General features: G+C 47.7%; 1 protein-coding gene across 1 annotated transcript in view; it reads right to left on the minus strand.

The window, feature by feature from the left end:
• LOC142578366 (uncharacterized) overlaps positions 1 to 21,158 on the minus strand; it is a 145,492-nt gene that overhangs the window by 111,727 nt on the left and 12,607 nt on the right. The window contains exons 4-5 of the mRNA XM_075687762.1: positions 19,179 to 19,217; positions 18,610 to 18,693 (exon numbers count right to left, since the gene is read on the minus strand). Coding sequence (XP_075543877.1) covers positions 18,610 to 18,693; positions 19,179 to 19,217 — 123 coding nt within the window. The remainder of the gene's footprint in view (positions 1 to 18,609; positions 18,694 to 19,178; positions 19,218 to 21,158) is intronic.

The following is a 21,158-nucleotide window of genomic DNA, read 5'->3' on the forward strand; positions in this document are numbered from 1 at the left end:
ACGTCATAGTCCAGTGCGCCAATACGTCGGATGACCTTGTAGGGTCCCAAATAGCGTCGCAATAGTTTCTCACTCAGTCCTCGTCGTCGTATCGGGGTCCAAATCCAAACACGGTCGCCGGGCTGGTACTCGACAAAGCGTCGTCGGAAGTTGTAGTGTCGCCTGACAGTACGCTGCTGGATTTTGATCCGTTGGCGAGCGAGCTGTTGGGCTTCTTCGGCGCGCTTTAGATAGGTAGCGACGCCAAGATTCTCTTCGTCAGTGACGTGCGGCAGCATGGCGTCGAGCGTCGTCGTCGGGTTCCTGCCGTAAACCTGCTTAAAAGGCGTGATCTGTGTTGTTTCTTGCGCCGCCGTGTTGTAAGCGAAGGTTACATATGGCAGGACGGCATCTTAGGTGTTGTGTTCGAAAAAATTATGGGGTTTTACGTGCCAAAACCACTTTTCTGATTATGAGGCGCGCCGTCGACGTACATTGCTAGCATGTCGGCGAGGGTCTTGTTCAGGCGCTCCGTAAGACCTTTCGTCTGTGGGTGGTAGGCAGTTGTCCTCCTGTGCATTGTCTGATTGTACTGCAGAATGGCATGGGTAAGCTCCGCTGTAAAGGCCGTCCCTCTGTCGGTGATGAGGACTTCTGCGGCGCCATGTCGTAGCAGGATGTTTTCGACGAAAAATTTCGCCACTTTGGCTGCGCGGCGTTTCGGTAGAGCTTTAGTTTCAGCGAAGCGGACGGGATAGTCCGTTGCCACGACGATCCACTTATTTCCGGATGTTGATGTCAGAAACGGTCCCAACAAATTAATCCCGATCTGCTGAAATGGTCGACAAGGAGGTTCGGTCGGCTGTAGTAATCCTGCTGGCCTTGTCGGTGGTGCCTTGCGTCGCTGACAGTCTCGGCATGTCTTAACGGATGACGTCGGCGCTCAGACGCGGCCAGTAATACCTCTCCTGTATCCTCGACAGCGTCCGGGAGAATCCGAAGTGCCCAGTGGTTAGATAGTCATGTAGGGCGTGCAGTACTTCTGGACGCAGCGCTGACGGAACAACAAGAAGGTAGTTCGCGCGGATTGGTGAGAAGTTCTTCACGAGCAGGTTGTTTTGTAGCGTGAACGAAGACAATTCCCGCTTAAATGGTCTAGGGACAACGTCGGTGTTCCCTTCCAAATACTCCACGAGGCCTTTTAGCTCCAGGTCTGCTCGTTGCTGTTTAGCGAAGTCTTCCGCGCTTATTATTCCAAGGAAGGCGTCGTCGCATTGGTCGTCTTGCGGCGGGGGATCGATGGGGGCGCGTGATAGGCCGTCGGTGTCACAGTGTTTTCGTCCGGACTTGTAGGTTACCATGACGTCATATTGTTGCAGTCTGAGGCTCCACCACGCCAGCCGTCCTGAACGGTCCTTTAAGTTAGCTAGCCAACACAACGCGTGATGGTCGTTGACGACATTGAATGGGCTGCCATTCTTGGGGTGCCATAGAGGTAAGGGCGGAATTTCGCTGTAGCCCAAATGATGGTGAGACATTCCTTTTCAGTCGTAGAATAATTGCCTTCCGCTTTTGACAGCGACCGGCTAGCATAAGATATCAGGCGTACAAGTCCGTCTTTCCTCTGGACTAGGACGGCACTGAGGCCTAGGCTCCTGGTGTCAGTGTGGATTTCGGTATCCGCGTCCTCGTCGAAGTATGCAAGTACTGGCGGCGTCCGCATGCGTCGTTTGAGTTCTTGAAATGGGTCGGCCTGCGGCGTTTAACATTTGAACTCGACATCACATTTGGTTAGATGTGTTAGCGGCTCCGCGATGCGTGAAAATTAAGTCCGTGAGAAAACGCCTATAGTAGGCATACATACCAAGGAATCTACGCACTGCTTTCTTGTCGATGGGCTGCGGGAATTTTGCTATGGCTGCTATCTTCTGCGGGTCGGGGCGGACTCCAGATTTGCTGATTACGTGGCCTAGGAACAGAAGCTCATCTTAAGTGAAGCGGCACTTTTCCGAATTCAGAGTGAGCCCTGATGACTTGATGGCGTCTAATACTGTCGCAAGCCGCCTAAGGTGATCGACGAAATTTCCGGTGAAGACAATGACGTCATCCAAGTAAACAAAACACGTCTTCCACTTTATTCCTGCTGCAACCGTGTCCATGACGTGCTGAAACGTTGCTGGCATCGAGAACAGTCCGAATGGCATGACCTTGAACTCGTATTACAGGCCATCTGGCGTGATGAAGGCGGTCTTTTCGCGATCTCTCTCGTCGACTTCTATTTGCCAGTAGCCAGACTTGAGGTCCATCGATGAGAAGTATTTAGCGTTGCAGAGCCGATCTGATGCGCTGTCTATCCGTGGGAGGGGGTATACGGCCTTCTTCGTAATCTTGTTCAGTCGACGATAACCGACGCAGAAACATAGGGTTCCGCCATTTTTCTCCACCAAAACTACAGGAGTTGCCCACGGGCTTTTGGGCGGCTGGATGATGTCGTCGCGCAGCATTTCGTCGACTTGTTGCCTAATAATTGCATCACGTTCTCGCGTCGAAACTCGGTAAGGGCTCTGGCGGAGTGGTCGAGCGCACTATTCAATTATTATGCGATGCTTTGCAACTGGTGTTTGTCGAATCCTTGATGACGTCGAGAAACACTCTTTGTATCGTCGTAGAAGACTTCTGATCTGTTGCTGCTTACTCATCGGGAGACTTGGATTTATGTGGAAGTCTGGTTCGGGATCTATGGGCGTCAGGGTAGATGCTGCAGAATCGGAGAGGGCAAACGCATTGCTGGTTTCTACAATTTCCTCGATGTACGCGATCGTCGTGCCCTTTTTGATGTGCTTGAACTCCTGGCTGAAGTTGGTTAGCATTACTTGCGCTTTCCCTCCGTGCAGTCGAGGCATCCCTCTTGCGACGCAAACTTCCAGGTCGAGCAGTAGACGTTGGTCACACTCGATGACACCTTCTACATCAGCGGGTGTCTCAGTGCCGACGGAAATAATAATGCTGGTTGGCGGTGGGATGCTCAATTGATCTTCGAGCCCACTCAAGGCGTGGTGACTACGAGAGCTCTTTGGCGGTATCGCTTGATCTCCCGACAGCATTATCGATTTCGACTTCAGGTCGATGATAGCGCCGTGTTGGTTCAGGAAGTCCATGCCGAGAACGACGTCTCGTGTACACTGTTGGAGGATAACGAAGGTGGCAGGGTAAGTCCGGTCATAAACGGTAATTCTTGCCGTGCATATTCCAGTCGGCGTTATGAGGTGTCCTCCAACGGTCGGAATTTGAGGGCCTCCCCATGCAGTTTTAACTTTCTTCAACTGGGCGGCGATGTGTCACACTCATTACGAAGTAATCAGTCCCTGTGTCCACTGAGGCGGTGACTGCGTAGCCGTCGAGAAGCACGTCGAGGTCGGTGGTTCTTTGTCTTGCGTTATAGTTAGATCTTGGCGTCGGATCACGGCTGCGTCGCGTTGACCTGTGGCTGGTGCGTGGCGTCGTCAGGTCGTCTTTCGTCGGCTTATTCTTTGCTTCCAGGCTTCTTCGGGACGGCGGCGTGTCGTTGTTATGTCGTCGAGATGGTCTTTTCGGCGTCTTCTTCGGCGGCAGAGGATCTCCGTCAGTTTGACGAACAGCAACCACACCTCCATCGGTTGCTGCTTTTAGTTTCCGGATATGGGCGCGCAGACCGGCCACAGGCTGGACCACTGTATGGTCAGCGCTGCGGCCACAGGTAGCGGCCTGGTAACGGCGAACGCGACGATCGTCGAAGGCTCCACTGAGTGGCAGCGAGCTAGTCGTTGATATCGCGAGGTTATTCGCCAATGTGTGCTCGCAGCGCGTTAATGGCGAACCCTCGCAGTCCCATCTCCCGGTATGGGAATCGGCGGTAGACGTGACCCGCTTCACCTCAGTGGTAACAGAGCGGGCGGCGGTGAGGGGCGCGCCATACGTCAGTCTTCTTCGCGTAACAGCGCTGGGCGTCGGGTGGGCGTGCTGGCGGCGGTGGCGGTGGACGGTGGAATTGCGGCGTTACAGGGCCCTAACGCGGTCGCGGAGGGGGACCTTGATGGCGGGCGATGGCGGCGTAGGTCATCGCTTCCGGCTGGGGTTGCGGTTATTGTGGTTGCACCTCAGGGACTCCCAGCGATCGCTGAACCTCCTCTTTGAAGATTTCGGCGATTGAATCCACTTGAGACTGCGACCTTGGGTAGAACTTCTGCAGCCACTCCCGTACGGCCGCTCTGATAGTCTCACGTAGATCGTAGGTGGCCAGTGATTGAACTCCGGCGTAATTGGTAGAGTTCGTGCAGTGGTTGCATTGCCGGTTCCGCATCTCGAGTGTCTTTTCGATGCTGGTGGCATTGCGAAGAAATTCGTCGACGGTCTTCCGTGGGTTTCGTATCATTCCGACGAAAATCTCCTACTTCACACCACGCATGAGTAGGCTGGCTTTCTTCTCTTCAGCATTTCTGGGCCCGCGTGGCGGAATAGGCGGCTCATTTCCTCCGTGAAGATCCCAGCGGTCTCATTAGGCAGCTTCACCCAAGTTTCTAATAGCGCTTGGGCTCGTTCTCGGCGTACGACGCTCGTGAATGTCTGCAGGAAGCCGCTCCGGAACAACTCCCAGATCGGTAAAGTGGCTTCTCGGTTCTCGAACGACGTCCTGGCGGCCGCTTCCAATGCGAAAAAGACATGTCGCAGTTTGTTGTCGCTGTTGCAGCTGTTAAATGTAGCGACCCTCTCATACGTCCAAGCCAGCTTTCCGGATCCTCGAACGTTGAACCGCGGAAGGTCGGAGGCTCCCCGGGCTTCTTCAGCACGGGGTTGCGATTGGAGTTTACTTGGTGACAATCTTCCAGCTCGTCTAAGGCAAAAGTCCGTGCTCCGGGGGCAATCCTTGCAGCCTGCGGTTACCGCGCTGGTTCTTGTTGACGTTGGTGTTGTCTTCCGCGTGAGGGCTTGGGTCACGGCTTTGTGGAGTCGTCCAGTACATGAACGCGAAGCACCTCCTCCATATGTCACGTAGTAGTGACGGTGAAGAAAGCAGCAATACTGGGAATGACGAAACTAGTGTTTTATTGGGCGAACTTGTGCCCTCACAGAAACACCCTATACTCAAAGAACAACTATAGCGGCGAACACGCTCGGCAATCGTCGAAAATCTGATTCGCGGGTCATGCGCGTCGGCTTTCATACACGAGTCGTCGAATGTTACAGAGTAATCGCTGGGACCCGCGTGCCTTCCACCAAGTTCTACAAATGCAATCATATTACACAAGGTTTGGTCAAAGCCAGCAGATGGAACCATTGATAGTCGTCCAGAAACTTCCTATAAATGTGGTCGCGTCCTGCGCTGTGCGATAGCATTTGTTAGGAGGTCAAACATGGTCACCCGATAAACAGGTACATGTGTCAATATGATGCGGAGTGAACGCTCACTAATTACTTGGTAAAGACACGAGTCACATGCTCAGCTTTGCGGGGTCATTCTATTTGTTTTGGGTGCTTACGATTTCATATGTCGTCAGCCAGTCATCCACGCCGGTGTCGCCCGTGTTGCTGAAAATGGCATAGTCTCCGTCTCGACGCACACCAGAGCTCATGACGGACGGAAGAGGCACTTGCTGAGATGGAGTGGGAAGGGTTTGCTTGGATGTGTCTTCAGGCATGGTTGAGCGTAGGGTACGGGACCGAAGTCCCAGGATGAGCGTTGCAGGCCGAAGCACCCTCCACCACTTGTAAGGGCGTTTATTGCTTACCGGCGTTAGGGACCGACGTTAAAATAGGGCAGGGACTCCGACCACGAGCGGCGTTCCCCGAGCGAAAGTGCTGGATAGATTGACCCACTAGAAAGCGCTGGAGAGGATGGTCCACTATAGCGTCTTTTTATGCGAAGCATACTAACCGCACAGCCACGCTCTTCCTTCCTGCGCCGCGCGCGGCCGCGTAGCTACCATATGACGTCATAACAGCCGCAAAAGCGGAGGCTCAACTCGTGCGCTCGCTTGCGGCCCCGTAGCTACATAGCCGGGTCTCAGCTCGTGCGCTCGCCTGCATGAGTTGTTTCTTCGTCTAGCCGAACCAAATATGGCCAAGCAACAGCAGTTCACCAGGCTAAAGAGTGGTTCAACAACTAAAATAAAGGCTAGTATGCTTCGCATCCTGGGCTTAACCTTAGCTAAGCTACAGCCATTCTTTTCTTTGCTACACAAGTAGTTTTAATTTCTGTCTCAGAATGTCCGCAAATCAGCCGTGAAAAATGAGTACGTAATGAGTATGTGAAGCGGTCATCAAACGCAGTTGTGAAGGTACGTCGCAGGAAAAGCAGATTCGTCTGAAAAACTGCAAATAGCAGAGTTTATCACTATTAATATTTGGTGGGATAACATATATATACGCCTAAATGAGAATATAGGTCAGTTAAGTAGCCGGCTGGCAAATTGCCACCGTAAGGAGCACTACGCATGCTTACATTTCAGAAAGGAGGAGAAAGAAATTTAGAAATAGAACATACGATGAAGGGTAGGAAAGACGAAAGAAACAAACCAGAAGAAACATCTCAGATAATAAAACAAAACAAAAGAAAAAAATAGTGTGACCAGTAACTTTAGGTCGCGCTACTAAGATACAGAAGTGATGCCCGACGTCATGGTCCTCATTAACAAAAATAAAAAGAAAGCTACAGACGGAAAGCCACGTACGTTTCTTCTGGAAAGCTAAGGAGGGCAAATAACATCATTCAACCAAGATTCATTCAACCAAGATGTTGCTGATGCTGAGCGGCTTGCTCGCCTAGGTTAATCGCATAGTAAGAGAAACAGTGTGCGCCATTAATTCTTTATAAAAAACCTACAGTAACAAGATGCTTAATCGGACGACGGTACATGAAATCCCTGCTGAACCTCTGGCCTAACTCACTGTCCTGGAAGATAGCGCTGAACACTCTACAATTTGAAAGACCGCTGTTGATTCACAGATGCAACAAAAGCACCTTTCGTGATAGAAATCGTCACAAGCGCATGCGGCACAGCATCTGCAGAGCCGTGACATCCACACGTGCTCTCAGACACTCTAAACTCCAGCACCGCATCCACTCAAGGCAACAGCGGAGGCACTTGGCTTAAGCAGCGGTACAAAGGCAAAAGATCGCGCGAGCGCTGTAAAGGAATGGTAGCTGAAGCGAAGAATCTCGGCGCCGATATCGTCTGCTTCGCGCGACGACACCGGAACATAGCGTCTGGCCCAAGGAAGCAAGAATTACCGAGGGGGCGAAACGGCGCTCGCTATGGCGTCCCAATTAAGTCATGGCGTCGGGGAAGGCACCGGCGCGCCTTCTGCCGAGAGGCGGCTCGCCGAGAAAGCAAAACTCGCGCCGCGCTCTATCCGAAGGGGCAATGTATGAGGCGATTTTCGTGCATCACGTCCCTAGAACAACACGTAAGCGCAGTTTTAGCCGCAGCACGACAGATGACGCGTCCTGTCTGTTGTCATCATTTTCTCCTCGTCCAAGCATGACTTTACCGGGCCGCCCCCGTGCGCTGTCTCGGCCTAGTAGGCACCTCTCCTCAAATAGAACAGCGAGACATATGCAAGGGATCTAAACGCGGTTAGTGGAGTTTACCTTAGAGAAATAGAAAACACATCAGTGCCCTTCACTCTGTGAAGAAGGATGACCAGCGAAGCTGTCTATGTGGGCCCCTTAATGGCGAACTGCACCTCCGCCGCAGGTCGGCCCAGCATTGCACAATATTCGGGATCGGCCCACGTATGGGGAGTGCGTGACGCGTGCTTCACCTCCGCCACGGGTCGGCCCGGCATTGCACAATCTTCCAGATCGGCCCACGTATCATCATACACATCATCATCATCATACCACCACCACCATCATCATCATCATCATTGTCGTCGTCATCATCATCATCATCATCAGCCCGGTTACGCCCACTGCAGGGCAAAGGCCTCTCCCATACTTCGCCAACAACCCTGGTCATGTACTAATTGTGGCCATGTCGTCCCTGCAAACTTCTTAATCTCATCCGCCCACCTAACTTTCAGCCGCCCCCTTCTACGCTTCCCTTCCCATGGTATCCAGTCCGTAACCCTTAATGACCATCGGTTATCTTCCCTCCTCATTACATGTCCTGCCCACGCTCCATTTCTTTTTCTTGATTTCAACTAAGATGTCATTAACTCGCGTTTGTTCCCTCACCCAATCTGCTCCTTTCTTATCCCTTAAAGTTACACCCATCATTCTTCTTTCCATAGCTCGCTGCGTCGTCCTCAATTTAATTAGAACCCTTTTTGTAAGCCTCCAGGTTTCTGACCCGTGGGTGAGTACTGGTAAGACACAGCTATTATACACTTTCCTCTTGAGGGATAATGGCAACCTGCTGTTAATGATCTGAGAATGCCTGCCAAACGCACCCCAACCCATTCTTATTCTCCTGATTATTTCCGTCTCATGATCCGGATCCGCTGTGACTACCTGCCCTAAGTAGATGTATTCCCTTACCACTTCCAATGCCTCGCTACCTATTGTAAATTGCTGTTCTCTTCCGGGACGGTTAACCATTACTTTAGTTTTCTGCAGATTAATTTTTAGACCCACTTTTCTGCTTTGCCTCTCGAGGTCAGTGAGCAAGCATTGCAATTGGTTCCCTGAGTTACTAAGCAAAGCAATATCATCCGCGAATCCCAAGGTACTAAGGTACTCTCCATTAACTTTTATCCCCAATTCTTCCCAATCCAGGTCTCTGAATACCTCCTGTAAACACGCTGTGAATAGCATTGGAGAGATCGTATCTCCCTGCCTGAAGCCTTTCTTTATTGGGATTTTGTTGCTTTCTTTATGGATGTGGAGCCGCTATAGATATCTTTCAGTATTTTTACATACGGCTCGTCTACACCCTGATTTCGTAATGGCTCCATGACTGCCGAGGTTTCGACAGAATCAAACGCTTTCTCGTAATCAATGAAATCTATATATAAGGGTTCGTTATAGTCCGTACATTTCTCTATCTCCTGATTGATAGTGTGAATATGGTCTATTGTTGAGTAGGCTTTACGGAATCCTGCCTGGTCCTTTGCTTGACAGAAGTGTAAGGTTTTCCTGATTCTAGTTGCGATTACCTTAGTAAATAGTTTGTAGGCAAGTGACAGTAAGCTGGTCGGTCTATAATTTTTCAAGTCTTTGGCGTCCCCTTTCTTATGGATTAGGATAATGTTAGCGTTCTTCTAAGATTACGGTACGCTCGAGGTCATGAGGCATTGCGTATACAGGGTGGACCGTTCCTCTAGAACAATCTGCCCACCATCCTTCAACAAATCTGCTGGCACCTGATCCTCCCCAGCTGCCTTCCCCCTTTGCATGGCTCCCAAGGCTTTCTTTACTTCTTCCGGCGTTACCTGTGGGATTTCGAATCCCTCTAGACTATTCTCTCTTCCATTATCATCGTGGTTGCCACTGGTACTGTATAAATCTCTATAGAACTCCTCAGCCGCTTGAATTATCTAATCTATATTAGTAATAATATTGCCGGCTTTGTCTCTTAACGCATACATCTGATTCTTGCCAATTCCTAGTTTCTTCTTCCCTGCTTTTAGGCTTCCTCCGGTCGTGAGAGCATGTTCAATTCTATCCATATTATGCTTCCATATGTCAGCTGTCTTACGGTTGTTGATTAACTTCGAAAGTTGTGCCAGTTCTATCCTAGCTGTAGGCTTAGAGGCTTTCATACATTGGCGTTTCGTGATCAGATCTTTCGTCTCCTTCGATAGCTTACTGGTATCCTGTCTAACGGAGTTACCACCGACTTCTATTGCACACTCCTTAGTGATGCCCACAAGATTGTCGTTCATTGCTTCAACACTAAGGGCCTCTTCCTGAGTTAAAGCCGATTACCTGTTCTGTAGCTTGATCTGGAATTCCTCTATTTTCCCTCTTACCGCTAACTCATTGATCGGCTTCTTATGTACGAGTTTCTTCCGTTCCCTCCTCAGGTCTAGGCTAATTCGAGTTCTTACCATCCTATGGTCACTGCCGCGCACCTTGCTGAGCACGTGCACATCTTTTAAGATGCCAGGGTTAGCGCAGACTATGAAGTCTATTTCATTTCTAGTCTCGCCGTTCGGGCTCCTTCACGTCCACTTTCGGCTATCCCGCTTGCGGAAGAAGGTATTCCTTATCCGCATATTATTCTGTTCCGCAAACTCTACTAATAACTCTCCCGTGCTATTCCTAGTGCCTATGCCATATTCTTGTATCCAGCCTGCTTCCTGCCTGTCTTGGCATTGAAGTCGCCCATCAGTATAGTGTATTTTGTTTCACTCTACCCATCGCCGATTCCACGTCTTCATAGAAGACGTGGAATTCGTGGAAGGCCCACGTATGTGGAGCGCTTAACACCTGCTTCACCTCCGCCGCTGGTCGGCCCGGCATTGCACTATCTTTGGGATCGGTCCACGTATGGAGAGTTTTTTGCTTACCCCGCAAAGAACATGAACATTTCCTTGGTCGGTAGAGGTACACAGCTTCGCTGCAAAAATCAGACAAAGACACACTAAAGAAATGCAAGAGGCGAAAGACGAGATAAAAACTGCAAAGAAAGAAATCGCACAAATAAAAGCGGCGCTAATAGAAAGTCAAACGGTTACGAACCTGCACGAACCCGGTACATTTTAACCGCATGTTTCGGGAATTGTGCCTTGATGCCAAATGTAAATTAGGTGATAGAGGAGACACCCTGGAGCATATACACTGGGGTTGTGAAATAGGTCAGAGGCGAATTGCAGTCCCCCCTGATGACCTATAGAGGCGCGGTGGAGATCCGCACTGAGTGACTCAGATCTTGAGGACCAGCTTCGGGCTACCCAGCAAGCCCGGGAAGTTACCGAAAGACAGATCTCTCTGCTGCACTTGGCGCCGCCTAGACCCAGGCCATCAATTGCAGGATATTTAATAATGTTGTCACACACACACACAGATCCCTGGATGGAGCATCTCATTTCTCTATCATCTGAACCCAACTCCCTCCCCACTACCACGCCGTGGTCCTTCGAAATGTTTCAACAGATGGAAACTTCCTTGTCGCAAAACTGCAAAAACAGCTGCAGCTGCAGGAACAGCAACAGATGCAGTAGGGCGGTACGCAAATAGAACAGCATGAAATTTTCCTCCATGAAAAAATTCAACAACTTCTCACGATCCACGAGCAGCTAACGGACAATATTCCTGCTAAAGGAAAGAAAAGAAAAAAGTCGAAAGCGAACTTAAGTGCCGAGGATCTGGACAGGCTCATGGAGAACGTACCATTACCTCACGATGGAGAGTAAGCGCAACAACCCAGCATAGAAACTGCGTGTAAAGCAGTGGAATCACTGGAACTTCTTAAGAAAAAAAGCCACACTAGAACAATACAACAAACCGCAACAACCTTAACGCATGTTATAGCATTATGGGAAGCACGCACAAGGCCCACCATGTCCGGATATAAACCGTACATGGCGAACACAGATACACGAGTATAGCAGTGCTTGTCTCACGCAGGCTAACAGGAGTAGATCGTAGACTGGATGATAGTAAGATTCAGCGCGTATTTGTGGAAGTATTGCCGACAGACAGGAAGGCACGCAGCGTCTTCGTCCTAAACGTATATAGCCTACCAAAAAAACTTGGCGAAAATTTTGGTTACCTCATCAGATCGGCGCGCAAGGAAGCCAAAAACCACACGTTACTTGTGCTAGGAGGCTTCAACGCGATGCAGCTGACTTACTTCACTTCAAAGAAAGGGAATGCAATCCACTCGTTCATTCAAAAATACGCGGTATGCTCCTCAAAGACCCAGACTTTCCTAATAGAGTGGGGAACAGTGTATCAAGGGACACGTGTACGGACCTTACTGTGATCAAGAACCTCGTAAAGCCACATAGTGAAATACAGAAGAAACGCTGGGTAGCGGTCGCCACATCCTGAAGGTTGCCGTTTCACTAAACCATACACACAAATGCATCTATCAGACCCTGATGACGGATTGGACGGCATTACGGAAAGCGAGAGTGCAACAACAACAACAACAACAACATCAAAAAAAAAACAAAGGGGGGTATAACATCGCTGCAACAATGGACGTGCGAGCTCAAGAGTTGATCACACAACACTCGAAGCGCGTGCAACTCACCACAGAAAATGTGGTCGTTGACCCACATCGCGTGCATATGTGGGACGCTCGTAGAACCCTTTTCAGAAGATGGCGCAAGCAAAAACATAATAGAAAAGTAAAACTGCGCATAGCGGCTCTTACACTACAGGCGGAAGAATTTGCGATGGTTCTGGTGCGCCAATGTTGGAAGCAAATATGCGCCAGCCGGAGCGGAAGCTCGGCTTATCCAAAACGTGGGCAGTAGTCCAGCACTTACTATACCCAACAAAAAGCAAGCAACAAGCTTAGTAGAGTAGTTTGCTGGGCCAGTTGGTGCATGGTGAACATTTAACGGTTTCCAGCAAGTACGGACGTGAGCACAAGAAGTAGAAACGGTCAGGACAACGCTGGACTTACAACTGAAGTTTATTTCTGAAGTTGAATTTCTGAATTGAAGTTTATTTTACAACTGAAGTTTATTTTAAGTCCAGCGTTGTGCTCGCGTCCGTACTTGCTGGAAACCGTTATATGTTCACCAAGCAACAAGCCACGCACACAATCAAATGCGCGCTTCGCAACCAGCCGGGGTCGGACGAAGATATTCTGCGACAGCCACAGGCAAAATACATCGGCGACCACACAAGGAAACACATCCGTACCAAACTATAGTGGGAAACCAAATGAAGTCATTGATCGACCATTCGAAACGCCGGACGCCTAGACAGCTCTTCACTCTCTAAATTGCAACACAGCACCCGGAAAAGACGAGCTCACAAATAAAATCCTCAGAAACCTGGATGAAGATTTGATAGAAGCTCTAACGACTTCCCTTAATACTCATTGGCAAGCGGGAACACTAGCAAAGGAATGGAAGTACACTCACATATTGCTTATACCAAAACCAGGCAAGCCTCTAGGCCTCACCAAGATGCGACCGATGTACCTGACGTCGTGACTGGAGAAACTTTTCCAAAACTTCGTGCTCAGTTACCTGAAAACCTCACGTGCATGACATGGGTTTCTTTACTAATATAATGTAAGGCTTCCGACCGCATTGGTCGACTCAAGCCATCATCATCATCATCATGATTAGCAACAGTCAGCAGCAGCAGCAGCAGCAGCAGCATCCTGGCTACGCCCAATGTAGGGCAAAGGCCTCTCCCATACTTCTCCAACTACCCCGGTCTTGTACTAATTGTGGCCATGTTGTCCCTGCAAACTTCTTAATCTCATCCGCCCATCTTACTTTCTGCCGCCCCCTGCTACGCTTCCCTTCCCTTGGAATCCAGTCTGCAACCCTTAATGACCATCGGTTATCTTCCCTCCTCATTACATGTCCTGCCCATGCCCATTTCTTTTTCTTGATTTCAACTAAGATGTCATTAACTCGCGTTTGTTCCCTCACCCAATCTGCTCTTTTCTTATCCCTTAATTAACCTTAGACCCATCATTCTTCTTTCCATAGCTCGTTGCGCCGTCCTCAATTTAAGTAGAACCCTTTTCGTAAGCCTCCAGGTATTTGCCCCGTACGTGAGTACTGGTAAGACACAGCTGTTGCACATTTTTCTCTTGAAGGATAATAGCAACCTGCTGTACATGATCTGAGAATGCCTGCCAAACGTACCCCAGCCCATTCTTATTCTTCTGATTATTTCAGTCTCATGATGCGGATCCGCGGTCCCTGCCTGCACTAGGTAGATGTATTCCCTTACATCTACTTAGGGCACGACTCAAGCCGTACTACTCCTACTGAAGGAAGAAGTACTTGACTACGTCACCACACATGCAAACTGCATACTCGGACTGGGCCTTAAAGGAACGTTTGACAACATAGTTCGTGATGTCGTGTTACTCATGAAAAAAAGAACATTTTACTAATTTCTAGCAGTTATTAGGGATGGAAACATCGTCACTTCTATGCAGAGGTCATAAATATCTATAGGGTGTCTTAATGTATTATGATTCGCCAAGATTTTTAAAAAGAAGAGCAATGTGTTTCTCGAAGACAATCGAGTGCGCATTGTTTCGACTCCAAGGAGTAGCTGCCACTAATATTTAGTTACTGAGATTTGATTATGTCATTGTAATTATCTATCTCGAGACGTACTATCCTAATTATGAAAATGTCAATGAGGCATTTGTAGGCGCTGCCAAGGGACATACAACTGTGGTTGTTTCAGCGACGTACTAATTGCGCACTAACATATCTAACAACTTGTAACGACTACTACTCATTAGCAATGATTAAAATGTTTACTAATTACCAGTAATGACTAATAATCACTGGGGTGACTTCTAATGACTACTAATGAGTAGGATATGACCAACATGTCTAACGACGGCTTGTAATGACCACAATTGATTACAAATGACCGAAGAGACTTAGTAGTGAGCAGTAGTGACTAATAATGAATGAAATAACTTGTAATGACTAGTAATGACTACGATATTACCAATGTGTCTAACGACAACTTGTAACAACTACTATTCATTAACAATGACTAAAAATGCTTACCAATTACCAGCATTGACTAATAATCACTAAAATGACTGGCAATGACTGCTACGACTATGATATGACCAACACGGCTTGTAATGACCACAATTGATTAAAAATGGCCGAAGATGCTTAGTAGTGAGCAGTGGTGACTAATAATGAATGAAATTACTTGTAATGACTGGTAATGACTACGAAATTACCAATATGTCTAGCGGCAACATGTAACGACTACAATTCATTAGAAATGACTAAAAAGGCTTAGTAATGACCAGTAATTACTAATAATGACTGAAATTACTTGTAAGAAGAGAAAGAGAAGAGGCAAACAGAAAGAGGCGAATGATAAGAGGATGAAGAGTAGGCTTTCGCTGTTCACCTCTTATACGAGAGATCTTAAGAGACCGTGTAATTTTCTTTTTCTTCAGTGTTGTTTGCCATTGGCCGGCCTCCTTCTCTACCAGTACGCTCAACTTCACGGTTGACTACCATCTGCTCTTACAGACAGTTCTAGAGAAAGAACTTTCTGTAAATACGGGCCCAGGTTCTCTATTCCTTGCACTGTGGGTTACCTCCTTGCAAACCGATAGCAACGACCTTTTCCCATTATGTGCACGAGCAGCGCTTTCTCGTCGGGTACCTCCGCAGATTTTTCTTTCTTTTTGCTTATCCGGAAACCAGTGGCGCATCGCCTTCTGTACGACATTCCGAAACTTGGAGAGCATCACTGAAACAGGCACGTCACTATCGCTGATGTGGGCACTTGTAGCTGCGGAACGTCACGGCAAGGATACGCGACGCAGCTGCCGTCAGTTTTGGCGCAGGTAAAGAAAGGGTAGCCGAGCTCTTTGAATGAGACACTGGCACGGTTCTGTGGGAGCACGATTATGAGAACTGATATGCTCCATGTTCGATATGTTCCATGGCCTGTTATATGGGGCATACTTTTGAAAGTTTCCGCCTGTATATTGCTGTTCAGAGCGGTGCCATCTTGAACGGTAGAATCAATGTTTGTCGGCCATTTTTGCTTTGCTTGCGCACCCGCAAGTTTTTTGCACTGTTTTTTTCACACTATGAGCGACAACGCCCTCTTTGTCTACAAGCACGAAACCTTTATGCATGGCAGGTTGGTAGAGCGTTTAAATGGAGTCATTAAATTAGGCAAACTCGAGGCAGCGGTAGAAGGTGGTGATCTCTTGGAGAAACTTCATTTCACGTGGTAGACTTGGGCTGATAATGACGACAGGCGTTTCCTTTTTTCAAAGCGTGTGGTCTTAATTACGAACGCAGGGAAGCGGTTTGTTGGTGGCCGTGCTCGGGTACTGCCTTCGAGAACGACTTGAAGTGCTTGGCAGCGTGGTAAGACAGGACTGGGAACTGGAAGGGCGACGAGAATACCTGGTGGGACTGGCCGCCACAACCGTAGTGCTGGGTTTCATGTGCACCTTGGCCGGCGTTCTTGGTATCCTGAATTTGCTGCTGGATTTGAGTGCCCACATAACGGTAAGTGTTCCTCACAAAGGCACCCCCGCCCCCGTCATAGTTTCGTTTAGTTAACACTGCGCCGCGGTTTCGTGCTAGCTCCGTTCGACCGACGTACCAACATTCGCTGTGCGTGGATTTTTCTTTGGACATCTCTTCCTTCCCGTAACAATATTTTTACGTATAGTTATGTTGTTTACTTGAACAACGTTCCTTACAGCGAATGAGTTATCAAGGTTAAATTCTAGCTAGCAATTTTTTTTAAAGGTCACACATAAATAATGTTAGCACTCAATCTGTTTGTGTCCCTGAATATGTCTCAGAGTATCTTGGCGAAGCGCGTACTTAAACAGCGCCGGTGCCACTCCCCGCTTCACTGTCTTTGTACGTGAAGATGAAAAAGGTAGTACACCCTTCTGAGAACGGGGTACATAAGCTCAGCATACATGATCACTAGCTAGGTGGTCTCAAATCGAGAAACCTTATTTCTTTATTTTTCGGGAGCTCTCTCGTGAAGACAATGTCAATCATAACCGATGCGAGGGAATCTATCTCCTGGTCATTGCAGCCTGTTTTGTCGAAAATCAGAAGGAAACAGTAAACGAAACGGGAGATTCTAACGGCGCTCGTGTCTCGCAAGACTCCCAAAAGTTTTTTGTCCCTTCGAGCCAACAGCAGGTCTCCCAAAACCGGCACCAAGCATAAGCATCACCTTATACAGACACCATCTGTCTGATTGAACAGCTCACCCTGGAATTCCAGAAATGCAGACCTCAAGCAGAACGTCAGGATGTCGATGAAACCTCCGATGCTGGTTCCACAAAAGTTCTGCAAGCGAGTAGGCCCAAACGAGTCAATGGCTTCCGTGACAGCCTCACAAACCGATGCCACAGGGAGCGAATAATGTAGGTCCTTTACGTCTACAGAAAATATGTTTAAGAGGGCACCCGTCTTGGAAATTTCCTCTGGACTGCGGACAATGAAAGGGTCATCGATAGGAAGCACATACTATGATTCTTGAAATCGGCCCATTGGGAGTTGCCAAGTGTCCTTTTCTGATACAATAACCCGGAATGGGCGCGTGTCCTTTAGGGTCTGTGCCTGTCTGAAATTTGAGATTGGTATCAAATCGAGAAACCTTATTTCGTTATTTTTCGGGAGCTCTCTCGTGAGGACAATGTCAATCATAACAGATGCGAGGCGATCTATCTCCTGGTCATCTCAGCCTGTTTTGTCGAAAATCACAAGGAAAGCGATTGTCTCAGCCAAGCTGAGACAATCGGCGCTCTTCAGTGCGTTCGCCAGCCTTGTCAAGCCCTGGCTTTCGCAGATCCAATGAGCGCCTCTGAGAGCATTCATGGTCGCTCAGAGCCGGCCAAGGAAGCAATCAGGCTTTGCACGTGTCGACATGCAGCGGGTGCAAAACAGAGTTTGCACACCGCACTATATGAACGCGATAGCGTGAAGGGCCCCGCGTCGCAGGAAATCCGGCGTCCTGCGTCGGCAGCCGGCGTCCAGCGTCGGACATCGTTCCGGCAAGATATTTTCGAACCCACCTATGTGGCGCAAGGTACTTACTGAACTAATTGTATTTCTCAAGCTAAAACACGTAGAAAAATCGTAAAGTACGACTTACACACAACTTACAGACAAGATAGCGTCCGATAGTAATTTGAACATACCAGAAAACATAATTCTGTTACAAAAAAACACTTTCCAGCGTTTCTAACATTCATAGACCGGCCACGGCGTCCGCCATTTGCGCGCGCCGGCGCAAGAATATCTTGAAGTCCACGAAGCGGCGCGCCCGTTTCCTTGAAACACTTCCGGGTGGCGCTCACTTCAGCCGCATTGCGGCCCACGCAAGAGGCCGCGTTTCTATCAGAAAGCCCGCCTTCGTGCAAAGCATTCGCCGCGAGCAATTCCCGGTAAGCATTACGCTGCCGTTGCCGGGAAGCGCGAGAAGCACTCATGGATCTTTGAATGCTGTCGCGTTCCACTCTTAAGGGCGAAGCTTAAGCGTCTTCCAAATGTTTGAAGGCATACGTGAATCACCTCGTCCGCGAAATATTTGAGGCACACGCAATCCACGGAAGAGACAAATGAGACAGCATCCAAACAATAGATCTGACAGATAAGATACCTTGCATAACAGATGGACTTATTCCCCGACTAACTACGTATGCATTCGCGTCAGTATATATACATGATCTGCGTATTTTCAAATAAAGTTGATAGGCTGTGCTTTTGTGTTTCCTTGTCCCGTCCTCGCGCAGTTCACCCAAAAGTTAATATGCACCAACAAGCTCAGCTAAAGATCTTTCTTCGCTTTACCTACGTCGTGGAAGCTGAACACTGCCAGATTCTAGGTATCTTATTGTGCTTAGTAGTAGATAACTACAGCCTTGGAAAGACCGGACAGACTCGATCTAACTAGAAAGCGCTTGCGATGTGCTAAGCTGATAAAACTAGGAATTTTCCGTGCAAATGGCGCAATGGTCGCCTCACCTTGGCCACTGCGGACGCCAAGAACAGGAAGCCTATCGTTGGAAGCAGTTTGCCGGTCACAATGACGGCGTTTCTCAGGTCTTCCTATCGAGTGCAAAAAAAAATTAGTAATTAAGACTTCGTGCAGCATTAGTAAAATGTAGTCATTACTATCAAGTCTAGCGAATGTGAGATGAATGAAAAAATTCCGTTTTCTTTGGATACTTTATATTTCCGCAACGCAGAAATCTTTGGTGCGAAGCCGGTACTATTGCAATAAATGCCAAAGGGGTGGAAAGCAGAATAATAAAGCTTTCTGAAATGCGCGAAAGTACACTTGAGTTTGAGAGTTCAACGAAGTCACACTGAAAGCGTTAAGACTTGGTATTGTAGGCGCAGAATCTTAAGCATTGTACAGCTCATCTTGAGACAAAAATAGAGGCCAGATGCGACAGCGTTGTCTGAACTAGTACAGCACGCTTGAATATGAAAAGTATCTCATGATCACTTCGTGTGTACCGGACGTATCCCTCAGAAGAGATAAAAAAACAGTGCTTCGAATCGTGGCGGAAACATGCTAGGCTGCTTACCTCGCAGTCGGCTCTTTTGGGCGGAATGTCGGAGCGGACCTGAAAAGTGAGACAAAGTAAAATCATTCCGAGCAACACTTCACTGCATTCTTGCGAGGGATGTGTTCGTTTTGGGCGAAAAATAAAAAGTTACCTTCCTCGGATTCATGTATATCGTCGTGGCTGTCAGGCATTCATCTTGTACAAAACTAAACCAGAAATGATCTTCTAGAACCTTTTCCTCTAACCTAAAGCAAGGCGCACGCGGCAGTGCGAGACAATGTTTTTTTGAGTTGAGAAAATTGACACTAATTTGTACGACACTGTTGTGTCATCATCGACGAAGAACCAACGTGTAGTACAATGCAAGTCTACGAGATAACTGATAAAGCTGAAATCCAGGATGAAAATTGAACACATCCGGCCACTAGATAGTCCCAAACTATCATGTCGAATTTTTTTAAGGTAAATCATTTTTACGTGTACACAGGCGGTTCTAACTTGGACAATCTGAACGAAAGTAATTTGTCCGCTTACATGTTTATACTATTATATCTATGTGCTCGTGCCACTTGATGAAACAGTAGGTTATGGAGGTTCGTAAGGAAGCCGTTGGCGATAATTACGGCCCATACAAGGCTGTCATGCTTATGTCTGTGCAGGCTATAGAATGAGGGGTTCAAGAGCAAATTGTGGATATAACTGCTTCACGCGGCATCTTTTCACACCACTTTACAATCAATGCAGAAGCAAAGAGTGGATATAGAGCTCAAAAAAAGGTTTTTGCTCGCACTTTTATTTGAGGGTGTCAAAAAGTGACACTAAGAACAATGCTGACAGATTTCAAAATTAGTTCCTTACAAGTATATATATATGTATAGCCCAAAGTTCGACGAAAACCCGCCAGGCGAGTGTGGTGAATTGATGCATGCGAACTGGCACTGGCCTAAGGTTCAAAAGGAAATGAAAAATATCTAAACATAAATAAACATAATCTCCCCGAGATATACATGCTCACTCTGTGCCATCTATCACATAAATAAGCGGCCACCCTTGCGCTCATCATCATTGTGAACAAGGCACCTGTAGCGGTCTCAAAACACCATTATATGTTTTATTTCCTATTCAACCTTGCGAATTCCGGTTTAATTGAGAAAATATATCCCTCTAAAAAGAGTCCGGATTTCTTGATGAAAAGATCGGCTAAAAGAAGCCTCAGTAACCGTAACACACGAAGGAGAAGATGGTAGTAGTGGTGATGTCTACCAGGTGCTTAGAAAAGGCGGCAACCTCAATTTCTGTAGCTTAATGAAACAGTTTCGAGCGAAGTAGAAATATTTGACTCTGCCCTCGTATTTTTATCAATCGATAACCGCTGCCTATAATTGTGAATATTTTCCCCAGTGATGAGAAGAGATATATGCGAATTTATGGGATCGACTTCGGAAGTTGCATAGAACGATTTCCGAAGAACCTTTCGTTCCGATTCCCCGGGCTCAAATATACGTATGGGTAGCGCAGAAAAGTATTGCTTTTTAGGCAAACGCTCAACGAAATTTGAATGAAATTTGTTACATAAGATGCTGTATTCAAGTGTTCAAAGAAACAATTATTTCGCCTAGGTTTAGAACATTTTATTCCTGAAACTGAGCGAAATTGTGAAGTCCTGAAAATTTTAAAGAAGGACCATGATGTCATAATACTGACTAAGCACAAACAGGATGTTGACCCCAGTGGTTTCATTAAGGCGCACATACACCAAATGTATGGATATTATTGCGTTTCCCGGCAAAGCTTTCTAACCAAAGAACACGCTATCATGGGAAATTAACGCTCTGAAACGAAGAATAAAGAAAAAAAGCTGACGAACAGTCTCACCAATTGTCTAAGCGTAGAGTATCCTCCATATATGTGAGAAAAGTTTTCAAGCAGAAACGTTAAGCTGTTGGCTTACAACAATGAAAAGATATATTGCACTGATCGAAAGACTGAAAATTTGCC

Source organism: Dermacentor variabilis, chromosome 4 (assembly GCF_050947875.1).
Source record: "Dermacentor variabilis isolate Ectoservices chromosome 4, ASM5094787v1, whole genome shotgun sequence".
Classification (NCBI taxonomy): domain Eukaryota; kingdom Metazoa; phylum Arthropoda; class Arachnida; order Ixodida; family Ixodidae; genus Dermacentor; species Dermacentor variabilis.